Genomic DNA, 26,874 nt, shown 5'->3' with positions numbered 1-26,874 from the left:
CCAAATAAAAGAGGATGTTTAGCAGTTTTTAGCATTTCTTCAAAAGAGTGAGATTGTGATATTATTGTGAAGCCCTAACCTTAATTTTTTTTAAAAGTAAGTCAGGTAATTTATGCAATAAACAGTATCAGGGTTTTAACTTTAATATCAAAATTAGACAGTTTAATCTGTATAATATATAATTATCTGGTGTAGTAGTCGTAAGATTTAAACTAGACAGGCAGATTTAACATTTTTTAAAACTCAATATTGGTCAGGTAAATCTGGTAGATGTATAATAATGCAGGGTGTTAACCTTAACATTTCAGTTGGTTGGGTAAATCTATAACAATCTTATTTTTGTACTGGGAAGCATTGTGGTTTCATTTCTGCTGTTTTAAAAGTGCTATATAATGTTGGCTTAAAGACACAGACTCTGATACCCAAACATTTGCTGCCCCGTCCCCCACTGAAGATGAATAAATAAAAACAGAGACCATTGTTAATCTATCATTTATTTAAAAAGAAAATCTATGCCAATTGTGCTTCACTGCGATATAGCAAGAACAAAAAAAAGTGATTATTTTTTCTTTTTTTTTATTATTATTAGCTGGTGATTCTTCTTATAGTAACAACACATTCTCTCCACTTGTGTATTTTGTTTTTAAGTTACAATCTACAGTGCTCTTTTGAATTCCCATGTGAAATAATTACCGTTAACATGCACAAAAAGAGAACAAAAAACACAACCAAAGAACACTACAGTGCATTAAAAAGGCACCTGCTCCCCAGATACAGGCATCAGGCATGTCTTTTTTTTTAATCCTACGACGTTACACAGAGCAGTGGGATGTCATTAACGCAGCTTTAGTAGCAACAACTCCCACGAGCAGTTCATAAAAACTTGTATCGTATCTGTACCGATTCCATCGAGTATTCTACAATATCACATTGACCTTTTCAGGGACAGATGAGATACATTCAAGAGGTAACACATTTTTATCTCCTACACATACGACTATCTTTCTGTTAAAACACAATTCACACACTAGACTGTAAAACATCATTCTCATGTTAAGCAGAGTTCACATTGAAGAGTCGATGATTAAAGGCGACCAGAGGAAACATGCAGTACAGTACAAATAGTGGTTGAATTTTGGCGGAGGGGTCCCGCTGCGAGGGGACGTACACAGATTGTGGGCTCAGAGTTGCCTTAAACATCAAACTCCCATTTGGGTAACATACTTTTCTGTTCTTCAACATGTTGTGGGTGTCTTTCACCAGTCCACAGCAACTAACTTTCACTATTCGTGTGTAATTTTATACATTTTTTTGACAAACCGCATTCACATATGTCGATTTTTAACATTAAATAAAGGTGAATATGTTGAGAAAAGAACATTTAAATGATTTGTACCAAGTAGTGTTGCTGATCATTGTCAAAAAGTCTTTCAATACAAACATTTATTTAAACATAACCCACGTATCGGACACCCACTTCCTATTTTTTAATGCCCTGACAGATTATCAGTTTCTTCATGCTATCAGTCTTAGATTGGGGTTAACAATCGCCTCCAGTCATGACGACGATTCACCAAACTTCCTTTGACCCTCTCAAACATGCTCCCTCCCGTTTTCGCTACCAGGCGTGCACATTCATACACAAACATGTGAGATGTTGTACATGTACGTTCATGTATGCATTTAGATTCTGAATTACACCTAAATGTTGACTTCCTGTGTTGTGAGGCTGTTCTACAAACGGAACTGAAAACTTTTAAATGTGTGGTTTCACTATAAGGTCTGTTATACTTCGCTTTTTGAGTTTCATAATCAGCCTCAAAAGTTCTATTCCCTCTCTGACAGTAACGTTTTGACATCTGTATTTTGGAGTATAAGTTGAAATGATCAGGATCTAATTACTGGTGGTTGAAAATGTGCTTGAAGTGCATTTTGTAATTGATTTTGGAAAGTGACAAATTGATGCTGGAAATTCAAAGGAAATGAATTAAACCTGGCAGTTGATGATGATTGTATTATTGGTTTTCAGATCGTTACAGCAGTCTTCATTAAAGGAGGAAAATGTCTTATTCAGTTCTCAAGAAGTTCCTTGATACGATCTTGTTTTCACAAATAACCATCTTTCAGAGACGGAACCTGTTCAAGTGGATTACACAGTGGATATGTACCATTTATTCTTACCACGCAATGCAGTACTTCTGTCTAATAAATGCCCAGCTATTGGAGCAAAACGCTCCCTCAGCAGCAGTGCTATAAAGGCTTTTATACAGTGTGTATATAATACAGAAAAAAAGGTGGTAATCCCAAACATCTGCTTTCCCTGAAAGGCAAGACTAAAGAGTGTCTGAGCTGGCTGCATTTCAATGTAAGTGGATGTGATGGCTGGTATTAAGTAGTTTAACAGCTGTGCTATGTAACATTCATTGAAAAGTGAAAGGTGTTACGCAAAAAACAGAGATCAAGGTCACTTTTCAACAAGATGAAAAGTGTAACTGAATGCACTTAGATATCAGTGGTTTGAATGCACTTAACTGTAGATGTATGTGATTTTGGCCTCAGCTGGGCCAGACTTCCAACAGGGTACATATTGCATTTGCTGAGCAGGTACTTCTGAACTGTTTTTGATATCTTAAACCAGCAACCTCACATAATAACTGACCTTAACTCGACGCAGAATTAGATTTATACAGATAATTTATGAAAATTTGAATATGTACACATTTTGCAAGGAGAAAGTATCTCTCAGTTTGATGACAGCACAGCGCATGTATATAAATGAGAGACACTGTCCTTGTGAATTATGTACAGAAATTTGTTTAAAAAATAAGCCTTTCAACAAACTACATTTTCACATTTTTTCTACTGAAAGATATTAGAGTGCACTGGAGAATACAGCAGCTTTACAAACAAGCAGAAAGAGTGTCGGCTATGTCTTACAATGCATATTTTGCTTGTTCACTTGTATAGATGAAGGGCAGCTTGCTTTGTTCGGATTGCTGTAAAGTGAAACATTTTCTAACCTGCTTGAGCGTATTAGTTTAGAGATTAAAATTTTTGATCATATTAAAACCTTTTGATGTTACTGGTAAAGTTCTCAAAGAAAGGGTGTTCCCTAGAGGTACCTCTTCAAAGAACAATACATGTGTTTTACTCAGCTGCACAGTTCTAATACAGGGAGTCAGAGACTGGAACGAAAAAACAGGGAAGACTGGCTTCAAGTCTCTTCCGGCTAACAGCTAACAGTTAGCGGCTTTTACATGAAGGCACTTCCTGGTAAAGCTTTCCACAGAGTAGCACCTGGGATTGTTTAGAAGTAACCAGTAGAAGCCCTTTACTGGAAGGAGCCTGGGGTTTGAGCTGGGCTGGAGGGTGTCTTGGTCACAGCAGGGTGAAACCCAAGATGTACTGCAGGAGTTTATTCCGATTGGCCTGAGGTAGAAAGGTGCTGCTTAGCTCCAGAGTGGTCACCTTGTTCTCTCTTCTCTCCTTTAGGACCTAGAGAATAATCACAACACAGAGGGAACATTTTGACTCCAGCTGGGGTACTCTGCAGACCACTCAAACCTTACAGATGTCATGAGGAACTTAGTTTAAATACACTTAGGCCACAATTTAAATTTAATACACACTCACCCCGAGCTCTTTGAATGTCCTCACTGTGTTCTTAACCAGGTAATGAGTCGCACTTTCACCTGAAAAAGGAGAGAAGAAGATTATAAGATAGTCAAATAATCTAAATGAATCACAGACAGTATTATATGTACAAAAGTCTTTAGTAGTTAATAGATTCATAAATATAAGATTACCTCACGGTACCTGTTTAAATCAATAAAGCTTTTTTTATATTCTCAAAATAATAACACCCAACTGTACCCTTGACTTCCTTATTCCGATTCCGATTGAAACTAAGCCTGTATGATGAATTTTAAAATACAGTTTATTTGTATAGTATGTGTGGAAACATTGCAGTGTTACCATAAGCAGCCACTCCTCTCTCTGTGCGAGTGAGCAGGTATCTGAAAAGCTTCTGTGTGTAGTCGGACTCAGCCGTTGGTTGACTCAGACTGTGGACGAAGATTGCGGCGCCGCTGTAGGCCTCCAGCACCGGGCTGAGCAGTCGCTGAAGAAAGACAAAGAACTCCTGGTGCTCTGCAGAAACGCTCACCTGATCGGCAACAAAAACAAGCAAACAAAAAAAGAGGAGAAAGTGAGTGTAGTTGGAGAGTGAAATGTTTTATCTACTATAGAGTCCAGATTAGTCTGTTTGGATAAATATTGTTAAACCAGACCTTTAGATAGCGATCCCTCTGCTCCTCTCCAAAGTCACTGTCCTCGTCCTCTTCATCACTTCTCCAGGAAAGAGGCTCAGAGAACTTTTTGGGCCAAGTTTCCTCAGTAGGACTCGGGCTCAGTTCCTCCTGGTCCTCCTGACACACGCACACATACATAAATCAGATCAACTGGGCCCTTGGAAAATCCCACTGCTGATAAGTGATTATAATTAACAGCACATTATAAGATGCTGAACATGACTCAAATTGCTCCATTAGTCATCATCGCCTGTCATTCTTCTCCACCAGCAGCTGAGTTTGTGTGTGTAAACTCACCTCTGCCACATACAGAATACCATACTGGATCAACCGGGTCACTGCGTCGTGGAAAACCTGGTAGATAGTCTGACAGGGCTATGGGACAGAGAGGGGGTGAGGAAAAAAAAAAATCACGGAAATAAATCTGTGATCTGTAAATCTAATATTTACATGGGTTGGTCAATGTTTTTATTTTCTTTTAAAAGCCTTTCATATTGTACTTCAGAAGGAAATAGCATGTAATACCATGAGCAGTGCTTCCATAAAGTCCCTCTTATTACTTGCTAGACTCATTTTGTACCGTAAAACGTCTGGAAGGATGGTGACAATATGCAGAACTTACTGGTGCAACAGCCACCTCATTGATGAGGAAGTGGGAGAGACTGGCAGCCTTGCGGATCAGTCTTTCCTGACTAAGAAGGAGACTACTGAGACCATCGGACTGCTGATCAGATTCAGATTCCATGACGAGCTCGCGCTGCAGTGACAGGATGCTACAAGCTGGAAAAAAAAAAAGACAAAAGATATGAATAGTGGAAAAAAACTCAAAGTTTAGAACAGTTTAACCCATTTTCAACAGTAAAATTTATCCACAACCTATTACAAGAACATAGCCATGAATGATGATCTAAAATATTCAATAAACAACTTATTTTTTAAAATAATAATGTTCAACTTTATAGTACTTTATGAAACTTAGGAGAGGAATGTTTGACTAATGCACCTACATGACCAAAAATATGTGATACAACCATCCAACTGTTAGATTAACTTACCAATGATTGCATCTGAAATGAAGACGTGGAAAAGGCCGTTGCTGTAGAAGTTGAGCTCAAAAAGCGCCTGTACGGTCTGGCTGGGTGCGACAGTAAATTCTCCATTGCGATTAGCACTGCTGGTCACATTGACACAGTTTCCCAGGAGGTGGAGGGCTCGCATGACCACATCTTCAGAATTCCCCGAAAAGCCCAAGTCGAAGTCCCTGGACAGGATCTCCTCCTTCATGTTGAAGAAGTCTTCCACTAGCTTGGACAGCACCACCCCCTGAAGCAAAGTGGATAAAAAAACAAAACAAAAAACAAACAAGCTCAGAAATCAGCAACTCAATAAACTAATTCCTAATCAAAGAAAATTTCAGTAAAGTCAAAAAATGATACAATCAGCTTTAACGCTGTTATGTGCTGCATGGAACAATTTACGAGGAGAGACAATTTCTTGACTGGTTTTCTACTCTCACCCATTTACATCAGTTTGCCTGCAGAGGGCAGAGGCACACCTTTAAGGAACAGAGATGGTGAGAGAGGATACAGAAGACCAAGATCTCTAACAGAGAGATATCTATATATGGCATTTAAGAGAATAAATAAATGTGTAAGCTGCAGAATGACAAGAAAAAAAGATGAGACAAAGCTGGAGCAGGTGTAGAAAGTTTAGGAAGAGATAAAGAAAAATAGAGAACTGTACAACAGGGGAAAAAAACACTCGAAGCCAGACTCACCTGTCTGTGTCTGTACAGCAGCAAACAGGCCACGATGTGCGTCGACATGATGGCTGACGACTTATTAGCCGCTGTGGAGACACAAACATGACAAAATGAGCAACACACAACGAAAAGATACAATTATTAAAGCAGAGATGTTTCTAAAACCTCAATTTAAGATGAACACCTCTGCAACTTTGAAAATGGCAGCATATATAATTCATTATATATCTTCACGACAGTAACAGAAATGTTGCGAAACACATTAAGAAGAAGAAGTTATGATGGCAATTCAGGACTAACAATAAGCTGTAGTAAAAGCACATTAAATTCAACAACTTTCATCACACTTGGCAGCTTGCTGGCTTAAAAATAGGTTACATTTGATTCAGTTTAATCGTTAAGCAAGCACTTGGCTGTCTGCCTTGACCGAGAAAATTTTTTTAAAATATATATCGCATACCCTTTTAGTTATATACAATTAATTGTTTTTCCCTTTCTGCAAAAGTAGAGTTAAAAGTTATCCTGCTTATAACACATTAGTCTAACAAAATAATATGTGTGTGTCGGACGACAAAGGTTACTAGAGGTCATCTCCAGCATAGTTCAAGCCTAGAGGTGTAAAGCATTTGTGAACACTAAAACTGGTACTGCATTCTGTGTTTCTATCCTCCCCTTCTCCCTATTGGCTAAAAACAACATGCCATCCAGCTGGAGGCTCTGTGATTGGCTGGAGGTAAAAAAAAAAAAAAAAAAAAAAAAAAGGCCAGTGTAGGAGAATGCAGCTGAATGAGCTGGGGAGAACCGGTTTCTGTAGTGCTACCCTGGGGCAAAACACCCTGAGTGATGTGGAGCGGATGGACTGATGCTGCGCTGTGTTGGATTTCAATTAGCATGATGGATAGCATTTCATGAGTGCTCCTTTGGCAAGCAGGTGCACCTTTAACACAGGATGAAAAGGAGACTCTAGTGCATAAAGATCAAACAACACATGGTCTGATATTTTTAGTAAATGAGATGTGAATGAGTAAATAGTCTCATATTACATATAGCTGAATGTGGCATTTGGGTTGGAAGACTTTGAGTGGTGTGATAATGATCCATCTTAGTTGATGTCTATCTGTACTACAAACTAAAAATATTAAATGCATTATGACTTTGAAGTTCATGGAACAATCCTGGTGAGGCTCCAACAGTGCTATAGATAGGCTGTAATAAATCCACTGTCTGACTGTGGGGTTGTGAATCTCTTACTGAAGAGGACGTGCTTGGCCAGGTTGTTGATAAGTTGCCGTCTGAACATGTCATCGGGCAACTCTCTGTTCATCTGCTCCTCCTCCTGCCCCTCGAACAGCTGAGCATCAGGCCTGGAAGAACAACCCAACATGTGTGTTTTGTTATGACATAAATGGTTTGCATATTTTAAGACAGCAGGAATCAACAAGGATTGAAAATAAACTGTATATGTATGTATGCAGTTTATTTATAAATGTATGTTCCATTGAGATTAAGATCCCATTTTCAAAGGAGACCTGAATCTATGCAAAATAACACAAGATACTGAAAAGCATGATGTAAAATGGACACACTTATTACAAGATAGTTAATAGCTAATAATACCAGATAAGAAAAAAAAGTGCTAAAGCCTTCCCTGTGTGCTACGTTTTTGTGTCACGGCTTTATGCTGCAAATAACCTGCCATTAGTGTGGAATAAATGTGAGCTTAAGTTAATATCCTACTCAATGCTATCAGAAATTTATCTTGACCCCGAGTTAGTTTTTGTACTTTTACTCTTTTCTTTTATCTCCAGGCTTAAAGTGTAATCATTACATGTCTCAGCAAATCACGCCATTATCAAGACATGACATGCTAGTAAACGGCATGTGGGTGTTGAAATAATATTCAGTGCAGTCTGTATGCTAAAGGACTGAAGTTGGCTTGAATCCCCTTTGTCGGCACAAATCTTGAACTTGTGACTCCAGACCAGCTGGGATAGACTGCAGCTGTCCTTATGAAAGTGCTGTCTGACAGTATCAGTTTTATTATGAAGGGACAGCTTTGAACTCAAGTGACCCCTGGCAGTGCTAACTCAAAGAGTTGCTCTCAGATGTCAAACAACAGACCCAAAAAAACAAGAGAAATCGAGTTTAGGCATGAAGGCTGCAACATTTAAGAAAGTGGTAATGCGGGTTGGTGCATAAGTGCTGGGCACAAGTACTGGGTATGTGAGGAGATACTGAAAGCTGGGAATGTGGGTTTGCACTTACTGTGCAGAAATGATGGTGGGCATCAAGTTATGTTCCAGGGACACTGGCGGTGGAATATGGCGGTTTCTCTGGCTGTCCATGTACTCCTACATTTGATAAACAAAATGCTCATTACAAACAGAGACGTAATTTGGGGCTGGCCACAAATGATTTTGGTCGATGAAAGCATAGCGCATGATTTCACTGGAATACATTTCATTTTTTTTGGAACATGGAAATTTTTTAATTCTTTTCAATTTGTGAAAATCAAGAGACATACTTCAACACGACACCAGTCAATGATCAACCATTATTGCTGTAGTTCCAGTTGTGCAAACACTGACATAGATCTGTGATCAATCACCTTTAGAGAGAAGGGCTGGTTAAAATCAACACGGACGCAACCGTAGTTCTTTCTCAACATCCTGAACACTCCACATGCTATTCCCCACAAACTCTCATTCTTCTTGGGCTTTCCCTAAAAGGATAGAGGAAGTTGAACAGATTAGACTCAACACAACACAAGGTGTTTATCTCAAAACAAAAGACTGCTGTGTCAAAAATACTCTTGTCTGACAATATTTTCTCCCTTCATTAAGTCACAAATTGAAAAGCCAAATAATGCTCTATTCTTTTTCGCTTTTACATGACAAAAGAAAGCACCTGTGTTGCAAAAGCTCATACAAACAACACAGTCATCCAATGACTTACCAGCTGTTCGCTATTGTAGTTGCCCTCAATAATGCGGTCGTATGAGATGCCAACTGGCACCACCAGCACGTCTGCAATGGACCCGGTGCACAGTGTGTCAACCACGATCGACAGCATGCCTGCACGTGCTGGAGACGGCTTACCGCTGCGTGACCGGGTGCCCTCCAGGTAGACCTCCAAAAACTGCTGCTGCCGCAACAGCTCCTCTGTGTACTGGAAGAAGATTGATGAAACAGATAGAAATGCTCAACTGAGAAGGGTGCGACGAAGGTGAATGAAAAAAGGTGCCATTGTGTGTCAGAAGTGAGACAAATGAGCAGACGCTGTGTGTGAAGGTCAGGACACTTTTGGTGAAGATCTAATTTGCTGAAAATTTCCAATATTGTAAAACAGAAAATTGAATCAATTACAGGGCGGAAGTCAAGTAAAGCTAATGTGGGATGCAGGCTGAAGAACAGTTACAAGCGTGTGGTGTTGAGCAGCAGTTTGACCCCTGATACACAGTGCAGGGAACTAGTCACAGGCTAAGGTGGCCATGCTGTGTAATGATATCCTCCTGAGTACAGCGTGTACACAGCTGTCTCCTGCTATGCACTTTTGAGAAGAGAAGCTTGTCCTGAAATAGACCGGGCTGTAGCAAACAGAATGAGCTGTGAAGAGGACAGACAGCCAGGTTTAGTTTGCAGGTGACCAACTGGAGATAGAGCAGCACATGGCTTTTTTATTGCTTGCACTTCCGTCTATGGAGGAGTTTGGCTAATTACCTTTCTGTAAGTGACACAGGCATGCCAGATTAAAATCTCATCTTTTACCAAATTCTATTACTTGCGCCCCTTTCCACAATAGCAGTGGCAAGCTTGTGTAGACTGTTTGGCAGGATGTGAAGTAAATTATTGTTGACACAATGGGGAAAGCTGCAGCTCATCATCTCTAACAGCTGCTCATGTCTTTAGCTGATAACTCTTATCTTGGAGACACAATGCAAACTCATCTTAGAGGCACAATGCACAGGGTTGTGTTGCCTTCATTATTCACAACTCCTTCCAAAGGTGCAAACTAACAGTAATTTGCAACTCTGACAATTCATCACATCCACAGAGTAAACTTGTTCTTTTTTAGAATGCTCATTTACAGTGCTGTTGTTGTTGTTGAGGGATGCTACAAGTAGTTTTTGGTGACAAAGCATTAATATTCACATTAGAAGTCCTTGATGTCAGTACTCCTACAGAGAACAATAGACTGTTCACCCTCATTTATTAGAGAAAGAAACTGTAAAGACAAGAAGATTTGTCAGAATTGAAACTTTCCAACGGTCCTTGAGCTACTCATTAAAGTTCAGGGATGTTAAAGCTGAACTTGGTTCAATTATAGGCTGTGCTTACAAAGAGTCACAAAGAGTCACAAAGCGCAGATAGGCGACAAGGAGGGAAACAAATTAAAAATGTACGAAGTAAATTATCTATAGCATGAAGAACCACCATTCGTTTCTCCAGTATTAGTAACACCAGCGGACACTTTAAAAAAAACAAACTGAAATCAACACAAAAATGTACATTTTTCTATTATTGTACAATGAATAACCTAATAAATTCAACTTTAGTTTTTTCTATTTTCCTGTTGTTATACAGCTTTTCAGTTGTCATTACTTCTAGCCATAATTGTTCTGCTTCTATAGATGGGCAGGATTTTAAGTTGCAGTGAAAAATGATTCCACATTGAGCAAAAATGTAACAAAAACAAATAAAACCTCAGGAACTCAATGGAGTTCAAAGGGTTCATGTGCTTGTACCCAAATACTAAAGCTGACAAAAGCTTAAGATTCAGATTATTTTAGCCTCTCAGATTTCTTAAGCAGTCTATAGATACATTAAACACGCATTGGGGTTAAGTGTATTTTGTAAGTGTCAATGTTTAAATGACTGGCCAAGAAACCATGATAGGTGCTCACACCGACACTACTTTTAAAATTGTCAACATAAAACCTTAAAAATAGTGCTTAACTTACATTATTATACCTTCACAGCTTTACCCTGACTTGCCCTGGACTCCAGCAGTCACAGAAGACAAAGCTGTGACCATTTGTAGCAACAAACGAACACAACCACAAGGCTGCACATCTACTAATTATGCAATGCTGAAAACCTAAACTGAAATTACCAACAATGGTTCCAACTGAATTAAAAGTTAGTTGATATATAAAACTACCCACGATGCTAAAATTGAAAGAATCTAGTTCACTACAGTGAAGAAAAAGAGCCAAATACCATCTTAGTTTGAAAGCAAACACTACAGGATTGCAGGGGCCTCTTAAGAACTTCTTTATAAGATTAAATGCTATACTGAGTAAAAGTCAGCCATAATCTTCACTATAAATTAAAGGCAGGAACAGAGGGAAAAAATAGCTGGGCCAACATTATATAACAAAGGCTTTTAACTCCGTCATCACTCAAGAGTGAAAAGAGCACACAGAGCAGAAAGCATGCAGACAGCCAGTTTTTAATGTCTGCTTACTGCAGACTTCAACTTACTGCATGCAAAAGTGATCTGTACAAAATGTCTTTCTTTCCATTCCCAGTCTCCTCCATTTTCCGGCGTATGAAGAATCCTCCAAGTTTACGGATCAGGGTGCTGAAAACAAAGAAAGTTTTATCATGCAGCTACTATACCAAACCTGCATTGGCAACAAAGGTTTACTTATCACAAACATGTAACATACTGCTGGTCACTAAATGCATTTTCTAATTTCTGACCGTCCAGTAAGTACCAAAGGCCACTGATCTGGATAAGTGAGTGCCTGTGATTAAAAGGAGTCACTTCACTGCCCCCTAAGAAATTGTCCTCATTTGTTACATTTAATAATCGATTACTGCTGTCAGCTGTCTATGAGCTCAAGATTACGTATTGTCCTTTATCTAGCCACAGCTTGAATCAACACTCATAAGGAAAGATGATTCATTGTTGAGTTAGAATCTAGGTTGGATTGTCTGTAGACTTTACATATAAAGCTATACACAAAACAAAAGTGAGTCAAAAACTGCTTTCAGGCATCTAGTGTGAATTTTGAAAGTTTTACAGTTCAGTGTATTGAAATAGTAGAAGACTGTAGTTACTTATCCATCGTGATAAAACTTGCATGAAAGAAAGACAGCAGGTGGTCAAAGCTATTTAAAATAGTCATACAACATCAAACACTACTTGAAGCAGATTCAGGTGAAACAGATTCACAATCAACAGTCCAGCTTTCCTGTCTCTCTGATATACTTCCAGGGAATTTCCTGTCTTCGGATATCAAACTGATCTTTTAACTTACAGAAAGCAGAAGTACACCTGATTGCCAGGTGAGTCGTCACACAAGGCCTCGTGGTCTGTTTACCTGAGGATGGGGATGCTTAGGTTGTTCCCAGCAGCGATGTGTGGGGCTTTGATGTTATGACAGAACAGAATCAAAGTGATGAGCAGGTAGTCGATGTGAGATTTGTGAACAGGGAGGAAGACCATGGGCACATTTTGCTGCAAAGACAAGACATACAGTCGATGATTTTTAATACAAACATACAATTTCTTTAAATTAGTTTAAAGATGACAATGGATTTGTCTGAGCAGAAAATCAAGTCTTTTAATTTATTCTGTTACACTGAATATTTAACACATTTCTCATATCGGCAACATTAAAGAGCAGACAGTGCATTACATCCACATCATCTGCAAGTAACTATGTGCAGCACAGCACTTCTTTATCTGTAGTTAACAGACATTTAAATCATTAAAGCCTCTCTAGTGATCAATATTGAAAACCGCTCTGCTAATAGCTGGTTAGAAGTGGCTAATGGTCACATAGCAATCTGTGTGTAAGACTATGTGCATGTATTGTATTGTGTCAGTTTGTAAAATGTGATGTGGTGTGACTTTAGGTGTCAGAAATATATGTAGAATATTCATGGAAAAGACTATCTTGCACATTTTGTGTAGCAGCTCTTGCTCTGACACTTGAATCCATTTTTCTCCAGTGTGTAGTTGCTGCTGACCTCTGTAGCAGCTTTCTTGACCATTTCCAGTTGACCCTTGTGGATCTGGATGCTCCAGAAGAAGCCATTAAATAGCCTCAGGAGCACCCACCCTGTCAGCCTGAACGAAAAGAAAAGTGGAGATGGAGAACAAAGACAAAGAGGTAGATTCTACTCCAGAGCACATATTTAATCTTCTATTCTACAGTAAATGGAATTTTGCTGCAGTTTAATGGTGGGTGTTCTCTGAAGCTTTCCCTAGTAGGCTGAGATAAGATACTACAGTCTGGTGACTTCTTGAGCTGTGTTATCTCTAGACATGCTGTTTGTTTGCTGTTTATTTTTTTCATGTTATTGCCTCATTCATTTAACAGTGCTGCTGTTGCCCAGCAACTCCATGCTCACATTGTTTACACCAGGGACCAGCTGCTTGTGCTGAAACCAGCTGGCTAGCATGGCGACCAGAACAACAACAACTGACATCACAGCAGAAATGTGAGGAGGACTCGCAGAGGATGTAGAGGAGGGATGAAGAATTGACTGAAAAGAGCTCAGTCCAGACAACAGAGAGTGATGGAGAAGAGTACGTAGAAGCTGTATCTCTATTCTGTCACAAAGGGCAAAGTGAGATTACATGATCACAAGAGAGGTGAGCTAACAGCCCTAGTGAAGAATCAATTGGACTGTGAGTCTACTGATATGTGTTGCACAAAGACATGACTGTAGGAATTACTTGACATTCAGTCATTACTATTGACAGATTTCAGTTGGCTAGAGCAGACAAGAATACATCTGAAAGTGGCAGGGACAAAGGCAGGGGGTTGGCTGCTTTGAGTAACATAAAATGGTCACATTACTGTAAAGGAATGGATCTGCAGCCCCCATATTGAACTGTTAACTGCGAGGCTACACCCACACTACATGCCCGAGGAGTTTTTACATGCCCACATGGCTGTTGTTTACATCCCTCTCTTCCAACCTGGCCACTGCATGTGACATCGTCCAATCTGATACCGCCAGACTCCAGAGTCTCCACCCCAATTCTTTCTGGTATTCTTGCATAATTTTACGACTTCAACATTCATGAAATGTCACACAACAATTTTTCTTCGGGGATGAATACATTTCTCCTGATATTCCTATAAACCAACAATGTCAATACCTGATAAAGGCTGGTGAAATGTTGGCCACCATCTCTTGGAGGAAGGCCCTGGCTTTCTGCTTCACTTTACTGACAGCTTTGTGCTCCTGGCCAGACTGGCTGGCTGCAGCATCCAACTCTGTGGCTACCTTCACAATAGCAGTCTCCACCCTGCAATCAACAGAAGCAGAGCACAAACATAAGGCTGTCTTTGAGCCTACAGACACTATCATTCCCAACATGTTATTTTCTCTAGTGAAATTTTACTTATTCCTTATCCCAGTCCAATTACATAAATGCTTTTAGTTCCTGTATGGTTAAATAACAGTGATATTGCCCCGATTTGGGTTTCTACTCCCAGAAGGGCATCACATAAGTCTTTGTAATGGGTAACGGTTCCTTCTGATGTCTCACATTACGTGGACTCCTACCTGCTATTGTTGAGCACATTATCCACCACGTTTCTGGTGAACATGTCCTTGTGGACATCTCTCTCCATGACAAACAGCACATAACTCAGCCTGCGTGCCAACCAGCCTCGCTGTCTGCAGGAGAACACATAGATGCCCACATATAAGTGCAACATGTAAATAAGAAAACATGTTCTCAAATAGAATGTACACATGGCTACACTTAAGAAAAGAATAACATTTTGTATAGAATTTGCACAAAAACACACAGAATAAAAGGTATGGTTTAACTATTCATTTAAAAGTCCATCAGACTTCCACAGTTTTCTTGTGTTTTCACACACCTTCAAGAACCAGAGAGCAGCTCAGTCTGACATATCCATTACACATAGTATTCTTAATAAAGGCAACTGCTGTCCAAATGCCAGTTTTATTCCACTTTGCTGAGCTTACACATAACACAGTTCTGACAGTGTTAGCTCAGAACTAACAATATTAACTTACAGTCCATCTCTGTGTTCATGCTAATTCTGAATAAAACTATCTAAACTGGTTTCTGTTTTTCCCATGTAGTGACAGTCAAAGGATTACCTTGGAAAATCACACCATGTGGATTTACACCAAACCTGTGTTTACATTGTTTTGGGTTGAGGTATTATATGTTGTCTTCTTCTTTTGCCTGCTAAGGTCAGTCACTGGATGCATGTGTCCGGTGTCCACTGACAAACACTTTAAATTATTCATCTGTCTTTCCACTGTTTCACAGATCAGTCCTCTTGACTTAAAGTCATTTATTATACACAGGTTCAGAAGGCTAGTACCTGCCTGAACTCTACTGATTGTGCTACACAAGAGGAGTTTGCATGCTGGAAGGGTCATCGTTGACAAATACAAAACATGGAAATCTTCCATCTCAACATTTAAGTGCAAAGGTTGAATACTACATATAATATTCCTGTTGCCAGGCCAATGGACTGTTCAGAGGAAACGCTGTGGTAGAGAGGTGATAGATTTTCCTTTGCTTACCTCGTATGCGTCTCATTGATGTAGATGACGTTGCGCAGTCCCAGAGATGGAATACTGGGATTGAACAGTCTCTCCTGCAACAAAAGTCAGTGTTAGTAGCATTTTTAATAGAAATTCCATGTATGTTTTTCACCCTTCTCACATAAATATTATGAGAACGACAAAGCTTCTGCAAATTGAGTAGATATCCCGAAATGAGGTATCACTATTATTTAATTATCAAATCATAGCATCAAATTATAATTGGATAAAGAGAAAATGTTGAGGTTGATTCATATTCAACACATTTTCCTGGTAAATTGTACTTAAGTGGATTTTTTGTGTCTTCAAAAAGTCAGAATACATATATTTTGCCTGAGTGTATGCTGCATATTTGCTTTTGTTTGTGAACTTTTACATTAGAACACATGATACTCGTGTGCTGACTACTACTCAAGTTAAGAGTTAACTGTAGTGTAACTTTACCCAGCTCTGTGGTGTACAGGAATGACAGCAACGTCCCACAAAGGGCCTCTTTCTATTCAGCAGACCTTCCTTCCACGTGCTGGTCACACAGCGGAGGACTGAAGGGCTGGTGCTGCGGTCCTTGAAACACATGCAAACACAAATATCAATTAGGGTCTAAGAAAAAGCATCAAACGTGTCAAAGAACCTGTGCTTTGAATATATGTCAGCTAAGACGAGATGCATCGCTTTGAATCTGACAAGACATGTAGCCCTGATCCTGTAGGATGTTGCCGAAGATTGATTAAGGTCTGCGACTTACCGAGTCCTCGTTGGGATGTTTCCACCGGTTACACCACTGCTCTCCATTGTTGACCTGCAGCAACAAGCCATCGGAGAGCTCCATTGTCTCTGCTGTCCTTTCCTCTCCCTCCAGATCACACACCACTAGCTGGCAAGCTGTCAAGACACAAAATTTCATAGAGGGCACATTTTAAATGAAGTGACAGCAACCATCACTCCTGGCAAAATGCACATTTCCATTCTCTAATCACCCCTTTATTTACCTTACATTAGAAATTATTTTGACTATCGACCACAAATCTACCAGATTGTACTTCAAATAAATGATGCTCTTCTTAACAAACTACTGACAACAGATTATAGCAGATAAAAAAATGAAATGGGATCTCCAACTCCCACTGAATATTCTATCAAAATCCAAGCACCTCATTCCGTTGCTCATCCAGCTGTTAAAAACAGGAAAGTATTAAAAAAGTTAGGCTTCATATTTACAATGCAATATAATGGAAGTTTGTATTTCAACCATAAAATTGCCTTTTGATATGGGTTATTCTGCTATGTTTTGTCTTTCAACATCTTGGCCACTTTAACACATTATCTGCAGAATTATAAATACATGTATATGAATTTACACTTTTAACTAATTCAAGAAAATTAACTACACCTCCAGGTAATCTTATTCAAATGCATGATGTCAGATGTCACGTGAGAATTAAATCTTAAATGGAAACAAAATTTTAAAAAACTACTTACACAGCTTATTCTATTGAAGGAGAGGAGGATAATGAGAATGTGCTCAAATTTTATGAGGGGTCAGGTTATATTCTTTTCTTTTGGTGGGAAAAAAAACTTCAGTTCTCTTTAATATTCTGCTATAATGTATGCATGTGGCTTGTCACAAGGTGCGTCTGCTCAGCATTTTGATTGCATGAGGAATCAGATGTTACCAGCCTCACTGGCACCTCCCATATCACACTCCTGAGTTCATTGAACATGTTTACTCTGGTTAGACCTGATTTTCTGAGTAATGTCAAAATTACATTTGAATTACTCAAAACAATCAACAGCAGAAAATAAACACCCAAAAACCTGACACTGAACAAGCTTTTGGAGCAGTCAGGTGAGAAAAATTTCTGGATTCATTAAATTTATAGAATTTTGCCTCCTCTGCATACACACTCTATATATAATCATTAATTTCAGTCAAAGTTTTACTTCCCTATTTTTGTACCACATTTAGGGTAAGAGCTTCCTCTTTTTCTAAGCCACTCAAGCATCTTCAGACAAACAACTCACTTCTATAAATACAATCAAGATTATTTATCTCCTTTAAAAAAAGGTTCCCTTGACCGTAAAAAATTTCACATGACAAAAAATCTTGCTTAACATAGAAACTTTTAATTAAAATAAACTTTGTTAAACAAAGTTGCTCCCTATTTAATATCAATCTAAGAACCTCCAGCATCCGGTAATTAAAAGTTTTATCTACAGAAGCAGCAGTCACATTAGACAATCAGGTTTCCTCTATAACAGAAATGATCGGTTTATCAAAGGCAGCCGGTTGGTGTGAGCTCGCAGCACTTTATCTGAAGGTCAACAGCTGATACTTTGAATTCAAAATGTCAGTTTTATCTCCCAGCAAGCTGTGCAGCACTACAGTGCATCACATCAGGGGAACCAGGACAACTACCTGAAGATTACAACAGGAGTATTAATCACTGGGTTTCATGAGGGCTGGGCCATTTTTACTGCAGAAATAGCAAATGTGAGAAGTGATGATAGCTGACCAAAAAAAAAAACATCTTTATAAAGTATTAAACTCAACAGATACTCTAAAATGTTCACTAAATAAAATAGCAATCAATAGAAATAGCATAGTGGGAAGCTATTTCTTTAACATTTAAAAGAGAATTACTTTTTCTAAAAGTGAATTATTATCTCTCTAAAATAGCACTTTCTTTTTGCTACATATTAGTGGTCATACTATCTTGTTAAATTTCCATTACAACAGAGATGTGCTACACCAGGACTTGAATAAGAACTAGACAAAACAATAAAAAGCTTCTTAACTGGTGTATGATGTGGTGTTACTGGCCTTAAACAGCATAACCTTTGCTTTTCAAAACCCAGATAAGGGCATAGATGGATGTCATTGAGCAGGTCAAGATGCTTACATGCACAAACATGTAATCAATAGGCTGTTTTTGCTGTTTTGTGCAGATTTGCAGATTCAGAATGGGCCTTTGGGGGGTGACTATGCATTAGATGACCTAGCCATACAGGAAAGGTGATGAGTCTGCTACTAATTTAACAGAAATCTATGTATTTTCCTGTTATTTCCAACCATTTGATAAAAAATGTCTATCAAACTTGAGTAAATTAAACAATAATTGACTAAACTGCACCTATAACCTCTTTGGCAGACACTGAAACATCCTCTATAGAGAAAAAGCTCTGGGCTGCCCTTAGTTGTTAATTGAAAAGCCAGTTCAAGCCAGAGTTTTAAAGCAAATACATTCCAATTTATGAGAGAAAATGTTTGATGCAATATGAAAATAAAACAGTTTGATCAAATGTGCTTAACAGAAGTTTAACAAGATTACTGGAAGCAATAATTCAAAGATTTACTGCAAGCACTTATCATCATGGCTAATACAAGCAAATGCTACACTATTTGCACATCCACAATAAAATTCAGAGTTATGGTAGTCTGAGTACAAAGTTAATTAAAAGGAAACACTACGGTTAGTGCCTCGGATTAGTTTGGAAATGGGTTAGTGAGTCATTTTATCAGTGACTGCTCTCACATCAAACACTATACAGTATGTGTGTCAATGTGAGCAACAGTGTAGCTCCAACTTTCTGTAAGTAATAAGACTGAGAGAGACGGGAGACGTGCTCGCCTTTTGGCAAACATGTCCCAGCCTAATTGGTGTCCAGCAATGGATGAATGCACTTTGAGCCATTGTCCTTTTGCAGTGCTGCGGTCGTAGTAGGTGATATGCACACAGATGAGGGGGGGAAAGCTGGGTTTTCAAAAGGGTCAATGACCGGGAGTAGTCCAGTAGATGGGGTGACATTGTTGGAAGCAAAACAAAGAAGTTGAAGAATGAGGCGCTGGAGGGGGTTAAGTAACAGGTGAAGATAGCCTTAAAGCAGTATTAAAGTTTCAATACAAGGATACATACTATATGATTAAGAGTTACAATTAGAGAGTCACTTTTCTAGTCTTAAAAATAGAAAAAAATACTATAAATCTTAGCTTTTACATCATATTAAGTCATAAAAGTGTGTCACCTTGATAAGATTATAACAAGATAATATATGTTGTTATTTTGATATATTTTAGAAATACACAAATTCTTTTTTTGAGGCATGTAAAGTACCAAAATAGTCACTTTTCTTATTTTCAAATAGAAAATAAAATACCATCCATGTTATAATTCACATATCAATTCATCGGAGTGTGTCAGCATGAAAAGATAATAAGATAAAATAATCCATGTTGTTGCTATTTTAGGAATGTACTAACTGTTTTTGAGGCACGTACCGAACCAAGATCCATATTTGATTATCCTATTCAGACTCTAATTTCTAAATTAAGAAACACGTACTTAACATTTAAAAAAATAAGGTATGCAAATATTAATAATACATTTTAAAGGTGGAGTGTATAGATAAAGACGTAAGCAATCTTTTTTTTTTTTTTAAACCTCTACTGTTCATTCAGTTTCCGGGACTAGGTTAATCTGTCTAACACGCTCCAAGCCATCTGCAATAACCAGGTCAAACAGGAGAAGTCTCTTTGTGACAGATGGGCAGTGCAGATAACTAGCCGAGCAGACAACAATAGCACCAAACCAGGCAGCCTCACGTCTAGCCTGGTTCCACAGTAACGCCGTTTTGTTTGGTGAAATCACATATCTCCATCACATCTGGTCAAATTGCTCCAGCCGCTTCCCCTTTTTGGAGATTCATGTCAAGTCACTAAAGCCTGTCTTGGGGCTGTTTTCTCAGCTGCACACTGCGTGGCATGATGCTGCTGGAGCCACATGAGGCACATCTTACGCTGGGGCTTAAGTGACTCACAATGGAGTCCATTAAGCTAACCAGAAACCTAAAGATATAACGGGTAACACAACATTTATGTCAGTGGGGCAGACATTTAAACCCCCACATTGCCGAGGGTCCTCTTGAACTCAATGTCAATGAAAAGTTAACCGGCTAATGTAAGGTTACACTACAAAAACGACTCGAATTCAATGCACCTCTCGCCAGTTACAACTGTGTCCACGACGTCGTGTAAATTAGTGTTAACAAACCGTTTTGCTATCACCATGACAAGATACAAAGGGGTTTGTAGCAGTTCACGCCGGAGAGGAAGCTAGTAGCATTAGCCGGAGCTAACCGGGCTCGCGAGATAAACGGAATTTCACTTACCTTGAAAATTGAGTTCCGCTGACTCATATCTCAGAAATAAGCTCGTCGACAAAGCGGTGAATGTTTTCTAGCGTCCCCGACTATTAGCTGCATTAGCTGAGCTCTCCTCAAAGGACCGGGACGGCGGGGCTCTGACAGACCGGGATGTCTGACAGGAGGCTGGACCACTCGCTGTTTTGGTACAGCCAGCAGCCAACTGCCGGAGGTGCGGTTCCGCCAATAGCCAGTAGAGGGCAGCACTGTTCCAACACACAGCATACAGTAGCACTCATTTACTACAGCAGCTGTATGTACAGTAAAGATGGACCGATATTTAAAAAAATTATTTTAATTGTGTTATATTTATTTTGTTTTTATGTCCTAATCATTTTAGAGTAATCACGAAAGATATATGACCAATATTTGGAACCTATGTCATGTCATGTCTTAACCCTCCTGTTGTCTTCATTTACGGGCACCAAAGAATATTGTTTCCTTGTCTGGAAAAAATCCAAAAAAATCAGCAAAAAAATCCCCAAATTTCTGAAAATTTGCAAAACCTTGAGGAAGAAAATTCCAATAATTCATTCAAAGTTTTATTTTTAAAAAATCCCCCAAATTTGTTAAGAAAATTCTTGTAAATATTTTCAAAAAAGGGCTGCACAGTGGTGTACTGGTTAGCACTTTTGCCTTGCAGCAAGAAGATCTCTGGTTCAAATCCCAGCCTGGGATCTTTCTGCATGGAGTTTGCATGTTTTCCCTGTGCATGCGTGGGTTGTTTCTCTGGGCATTTCGGCTTCCTCCCACAGTCCAAAAATATGCTGAGGTTAATTGATGACTCTAAATTGTCCGTAGGTATGAATGTGAGTGTGATTGTCTGTCTGTATATGTAGCCCTGCGACAGACTGGCGACCTGTCCAGGGTGTCCCCTGCCTTTGCCCGAGTCAGCTGAGATAGGCTTCAGCACCCCCTGCGACCTTAGTGAGGATAAAGCGGTATATATATATATATATATATATATATATATATATCACCCCCACACACACATTTTCAAACTTTATAACGGGTCAATTTTGACCCACAGGAAGTATGGCCATAACTGAACATGTGAAATAGAAATAGGAGTGGTTATATTTAGTTAAGATAAGATAAGGTCAACTATACTGATGCCACAGTGGGGAAAGTTCACCATTACAGCAGCTCAAAAGACAATGGTATAAGGGCAGCATGAGAATTTATTAAAAACACAGTGTAAAAATTGAAGAAAAAAAAGCACAACAGCAGTCTCACCAGCTTCAAACCAAAGACCGAAAAAGTGCTGGAGCGTCTACTATAGAAAACAATAAAAGAAAAGCTCAAAATTCAAGAAGGTCACTATTAACAAAGAGAAGGGTCAGAGCTGCTGTAACTGGCTGCCACTTTACTGTTTTCTTTTCTATAGTAGACACTCCTGCCTTCTGACTTAGCCATTAGCTATTAGTATAGCCTTAGCCACTTCAAGAGAAGCTATTTTCCCCGATTGTCACAAAGGCTTGTTTTTCTTGTTAAGTTTGTACAGTTTCTGCTTGAAAAAAATCTGAGACCACAGAATGACTACTGACGGAGAGAAGCGGCTGAGTCAGACCTGCAGTATCGCTTTTAATTTATCAATATTTTGACAAAAGAAAAGAAACCAATTGGCCTACCAATAATCGGAAAAGTGCCAGATGTTGGCCACAATAATTGGGCAGGCCGCTATTCAGTGTGTCTCTAATACACAGCTGTGAACACAAGTTTAGGTAAACTTGCCTTGAATTTCCAATTACTCCCGTAGCTCTCAATTTCCTCTCTCTATAAAACACCCCTAAGGTGTTCTATTAGATTCAAGACAGGAAACACATTTGGGTACTTGGCTTTCATTTTTTAAAATTCTCTTTAGAAACCTCTGACTGTTATCATGCTGGAATGTTCATCTTCAAGCTTCTGGAGTCTCGAAATCATCTTATCAGCCAGTGTTTTGGTATAAAGGTCATCTCCCCAACACATTTTGCTCTCATTCAGCCCCATATCATCACATTCTCACCTCAATGCTTCATTGTCAGGACTATGCATTCATTGCGGTGACCATGACCACGTTCACAGCAAACTTGCTGGACTTCATCTGAGAAAAGTGTCATCTTGCAGTCTTTTTTGCCAAACAACAAATGGGAGTGCTCTTCTTGGATGCTGGCCACAGTGTTATTTGTGTGTTTGTGTGTAACTGACACATTTTCACTTGTCTTAGGCAAAACAATGTAGTATATTATAACTTAATAGCCTTTGATAGATTTTCATATCGATTCTTATCAGGTACTGCCAGTTTGTTCATGTTTCTTTGCATTTTTCTGCTGCAAATCAAGCAGTGTTCTCTTTGATTAAGGATTATAGAATAAAGAAAAGAAAGGAACAGTAAGTCTAATGACAAAATCATGTTTTACATTTTATGTTTGGGCAAAACAGATACAGTAATTTGAAAAATTAGAAATTAGAAGTTACAGCAATGCAAGCTTTTTTAATCTGAGACTGAAGTACGTTGAACTTGAAAAGGCATTAAAACTAATTGCTGATTAAATTTTTATATTTTTATCAAATTCCATTTTTACCAGCTGAAGCAATTCATTTAGGCTGATTAAACTTGATCCAAGTTTTCACCAGTTGAGACTTGAAATTAAGGTTCTTCTTGTGTATTTCCTCAGAAAAAGTGATTTGAAACTGCTTTGACCTTATCCTGTTGCCAACATTTCTAAGCCCAAACATTTTCTGTAATGCTAAAAAGTGCATCACAGCTCTTGCACTTGGATATTAAAAAAAAAAGACAATAATGCAACTAGAGTCATGTCACCTGGCACAAGTAAGAATGAATGGGGAAAGAGACATATTTATTAATTCCTTAAAGCCACTTAACTGATGTTAGGAGTAGAACTTTGTATAGAATTCTATCAGACTGCCAAATAAAACGTGACGGAGATTCCCCTTTAGGCCACAGATTCAAGTTAAAACAAGTTGAAATATCACCGACAGATTCCTTTGAATGAACGTAAGACGGCAGGCTGCTGTGACGCAGTCGCTTTCATTTTCTCTCTGTTGGAACTTCCCGTTTATGAACACGCTGCAATCACTGCTTTGATTGGTGACTGATTATTATGAGTCCACACAGAAGCAGTGATGCAATTCCAATAGTTTAGCAACAAACAATGTGTGTAAATGGAAAACAGCCCAAAATCCTGATTACTTTTCAATCAAATATAAACAACTTTAGATATTTGCAGTTGTATGCCAGACACACCTTAATTTTCAATGCAGGAGCTGTTCAAAATCTTATCATTTTGGTGTTTTTATAAAATAGTATTACTAGTATTTTATGCCTTTACTCTCCTTTATGGGAATTTATTTTGTCATTAGGATGCAAAATGAAATCTGAAAGGTGTGACATACCTGTAATGCTAAGGTGAAAGCCACAGTTCAGCCAGGGTTTCCCTACAGGTATGTCAGGAAAGTGAAATAGGTGTGCTCTGCTTTAAATAAGATGCTGCAAGACTGCTCCATCAGAACACCAGGACACATCCGATCACAGTTTGATCAATACAAAGGAAATTTCTACCTTTTTGAAAATGCTCAACAGGATTTTCTTTGCGCTCCTTTTTGTCGGTCTGTGCAGTTCAGGATCCTCGCTGAACTGCAAATGGATGGAAGGTAAATTCAAAGAGCTCAATAAAGAGATGCTGGACCTACTGCGCACCATGGTAAGTGCACAACTTTATATGTTGTTTGCAGTGTTTGGGAATGTTTAATGAATGTGCTTTGGTGTCTGTTTTCTTTAAAACATGATGATGTTTGTGTGTAATCCAGGCTAATAATTCTACCAACACCACTGAGGAAGGGGAGAACACCGTGGCTTTCCCTCACAAGCTGTATAGCCATGCATCCAACGCATCGGTGAGTTAGAAGTGCACAAAAATTGAAAAATATTAGTGTGTTATCAGTTAGATGTGGTATTATTTGTGTAGCTTTCTATCTAAAAGTGGCATAAATGTGCTCCTGTAGTAATCTGTGGCTGCTCTTCTTCTTCTTCTTCCAGGCTACAGACAAACTTGCGTTTGTAGTTCAGACTCTGGAGGAGACAGCTGCCCTGTTTGAGGAGGATCACAGCGCTGCATCATGGGAGGACAGCACAGTGGACAAGTTTCTCACTGTTGTCAACAGACAGGCTGATGAATTGAGCTCCTGTGTAAGTTTCAGAAACACCATGAACTCAAGTCCTGACAGACCTTCATACATAGGCAGGTGAAGCAAATTTCTAAATATATTTTTATTTTCATATAATTATTTCAGATTGGGAGCCACAAAAAGAAGAACACGAAGCTTCACATGCATTTCAAGAGACTCTCAGGTCACATCCTGAAGAAAATGGTGAGTCTACGTCTTAGCTTACAAAATCTAGTATTAGATATTATGTGATTTATTTCATTTGAGCAATTTACATTAGCCAGTTTAAAGGTTTACAACTTACTACTTACAACTACAATTTACTACTTTTAAAATTCTTGCATGTTTTAATATTATTATTATTTTTTGTGTGTAGGGCCACAGCGCTGACGCCTGGGAGCTGATCAGGACGAAAATTGAATTTCATCTGATGAGCGCACATCTCCTGGCTTCATCTCTTCGCACTGCCAACTAAAATCTGTCCGTCACATGAAGAATTGATTTGTTTATTAATTTATCTATGTAATTATTTATCTATTTATTTATCTATTTATTGGATTATTTCTGTATTTAATAGTTTTTCAATTCCAAAAAATATTAGTTTGTTTTATTTATTTTACTAATTTAACTATTTATTTATCTATTTATTTATCTATTTATTGATTTTTTGTATTTATTAGTTTAATAATTTATCTTTGTCAGTTTGTTTATTCTTTTTAACGTTTTATTAATTTAAAAAAATATTTGTTTGTTTTATTTATTTGTTTACCAATTCAACTCTATATTTATTAATATATTTATTTATCTATTTATTGAATTGTTTCAATATTTATTAGCTTAATAATTATTTTATGTGTCAATTTGCTTCCTCTTCTTCTTTTTAATGTGCATTAAGCAAAGTTGTTTTTACCATGACACAAGCAATAAATTTGTTATGTCTTTGAACAAATAGAAATGTTTCCATTATGTTTATTCTTCTTCCATTAACAGAAGAGAGGCTGATTTTTTTTTTTAAATCAATACACTGGGTAAAGCCAGCAACACATTTATTTAAACCTGCGGGATTTTTTTGTGCCAGATATCGCTCAGAAAACAAAGTCACATAACAGAATAAATGCAATGCCTAACAGAAAAGAAATGAGACATAAGTATGATACATTTCTGAAACTAAGTAAGCTAAAATAAGGCTAAAATAGAAAAGTAATAAGTAATACTGACAATGATTCTGAGGCAGTAAACTAATATTATACATGATAATGAAATATGGCACATAAAATTGGACGATCACACATTGAAATATTGCACATGAAAATGAAATGTTACACATGACAAAGAAATATTGCAGATTAAAGTGAAACATTTTTTACCTGAAAAAATAAATATTACACATGGCACTGAAATAATGCAAATTACAGTGTCATATTGTAGATGAAAATTAAATAAAAAGAATAATTTAAAATGAAATTGAAATATTACACATGAAAAAGAAAAGTTGCATAGAAAATGAAATATTACACATGATTATGAAATATTGGAAATGAGATTGAAATATTGCACATGAAAAAAAATGATATTGCACATTAAAAAAGAAAATATTACACATGATACTGAAGCTGATATTGCACAAATATTGAGAAAAGTAATATTCAGAATGACTTTGATATTATTGTTCAGATTTAAGTGTCACTTAGCCTGGAGCAATGGCTGACGAAACCAAACATCGGAGATAATCATTTCTTGGAACATGAGTGCAGTGCGCCCTACAGTGGTCACATATTTACACTACATTTTATCGGACTGTACCACTATTTTAGAATGGGGGATGTCTCCGCACGCTCAAAATAACGTTTAAACACAATAAACTTGAATTATATAT

General features: G+C 38.1%; 3 protein-coding genes across 3 annotated transcripts in view; 2 read left to right on the top strand and 1 right to left on the bottom strand.

Annotated features, from left to right (window-relative positions):
* The window catches only part of LOC110949584 (protein phosphatase 1 regulatory subunit 1B-like), a 187,693-nt gene that overhangs the window by 23,287 nt on the left and 137,532 nt on the right, over window positions 1-26,874 (top strand). The window lies entirely within an intron of this gene.
* gpam (glycerol-3-phosphate acyltransferase, mitochondrial) lies at window positions 479-20,991 on the bottom strand. Its single transcript, XM_022191709.2, has 21 exons — window positions 20,796-20,991; window positions 16,375-16,511; window positions 16,074-16,193; window positions 15,609-15,682; window positions 14,604-14,717; window positions 14,194-14,343; window positions 13,053-13,152; window positions 12,401-12,537; window positions 11,556-11,655; window positions 9,028-9,240; window positions 8,681-8,794; window positions 8,338-8,423; window positions 7,324-7,436; window positions 6,088-6,158; window positions 5,366-5,633; window positions 4,933-5,090; window positions 4,608-4,685; window positions 4,290-4,427; window positions 3,976-4,165; window positions 3,634-3,692; window positions 479-3,495 (listed from the first exon to the last, which is right to left on the bottom strand). Exons 2-21 carry the CDS (start codon window positions 16,456-16,458, stop codon window positions 3,379-3,381), a joined length of 2,484 nt encoding a protein of 827 aa, XP_022047401.2. The 5' UTR covers window positions 16,459-16,511; window positions 20,796-20,991; the 3' UTR covers window positions 479-3,378.
* LOC110949565 (interferon a3-like) lies at window positions 24,404-25,508 on the top strand. Its single transcript, XM_022191693.2, has 5 exons — window positions 24,404-24,535; window positions 24,642-24,728; window positions 24,871-25,020; window positions 25,125-25,202; window positions 25,375-25,508. Exons 1-5 carry the CDS (start codon window positions 24,404-24,406, stop codon window positions 25,471-25,473), a joined length of 546 nt encoding a protein of 181 aa, XP_022047385.2. The 3' UTR covers window positions 25,474-25,508.

Source organism: Acanthochromis polyacanthus, chromosome 19 (assembly GCF_021347895.1).
Source record: "Acanthochromis polyacanthus isolate Apoly-LR-REF ecotype Palm Island chromosome 19, KAUST_Apoly_ChrSc, whole genome shotgun sequence".
NCBI lineage: Eukaryota > Metazoa > Chordata > Actinopteri > Pomacentridae > Acanthochromis > Acanthochromis polyacanthus.
The sequence above is the reverse complement of the archived record's forward strand: the minus strand, read 5'-3'. Positions and strand labels throughout refer to the sequence as shown.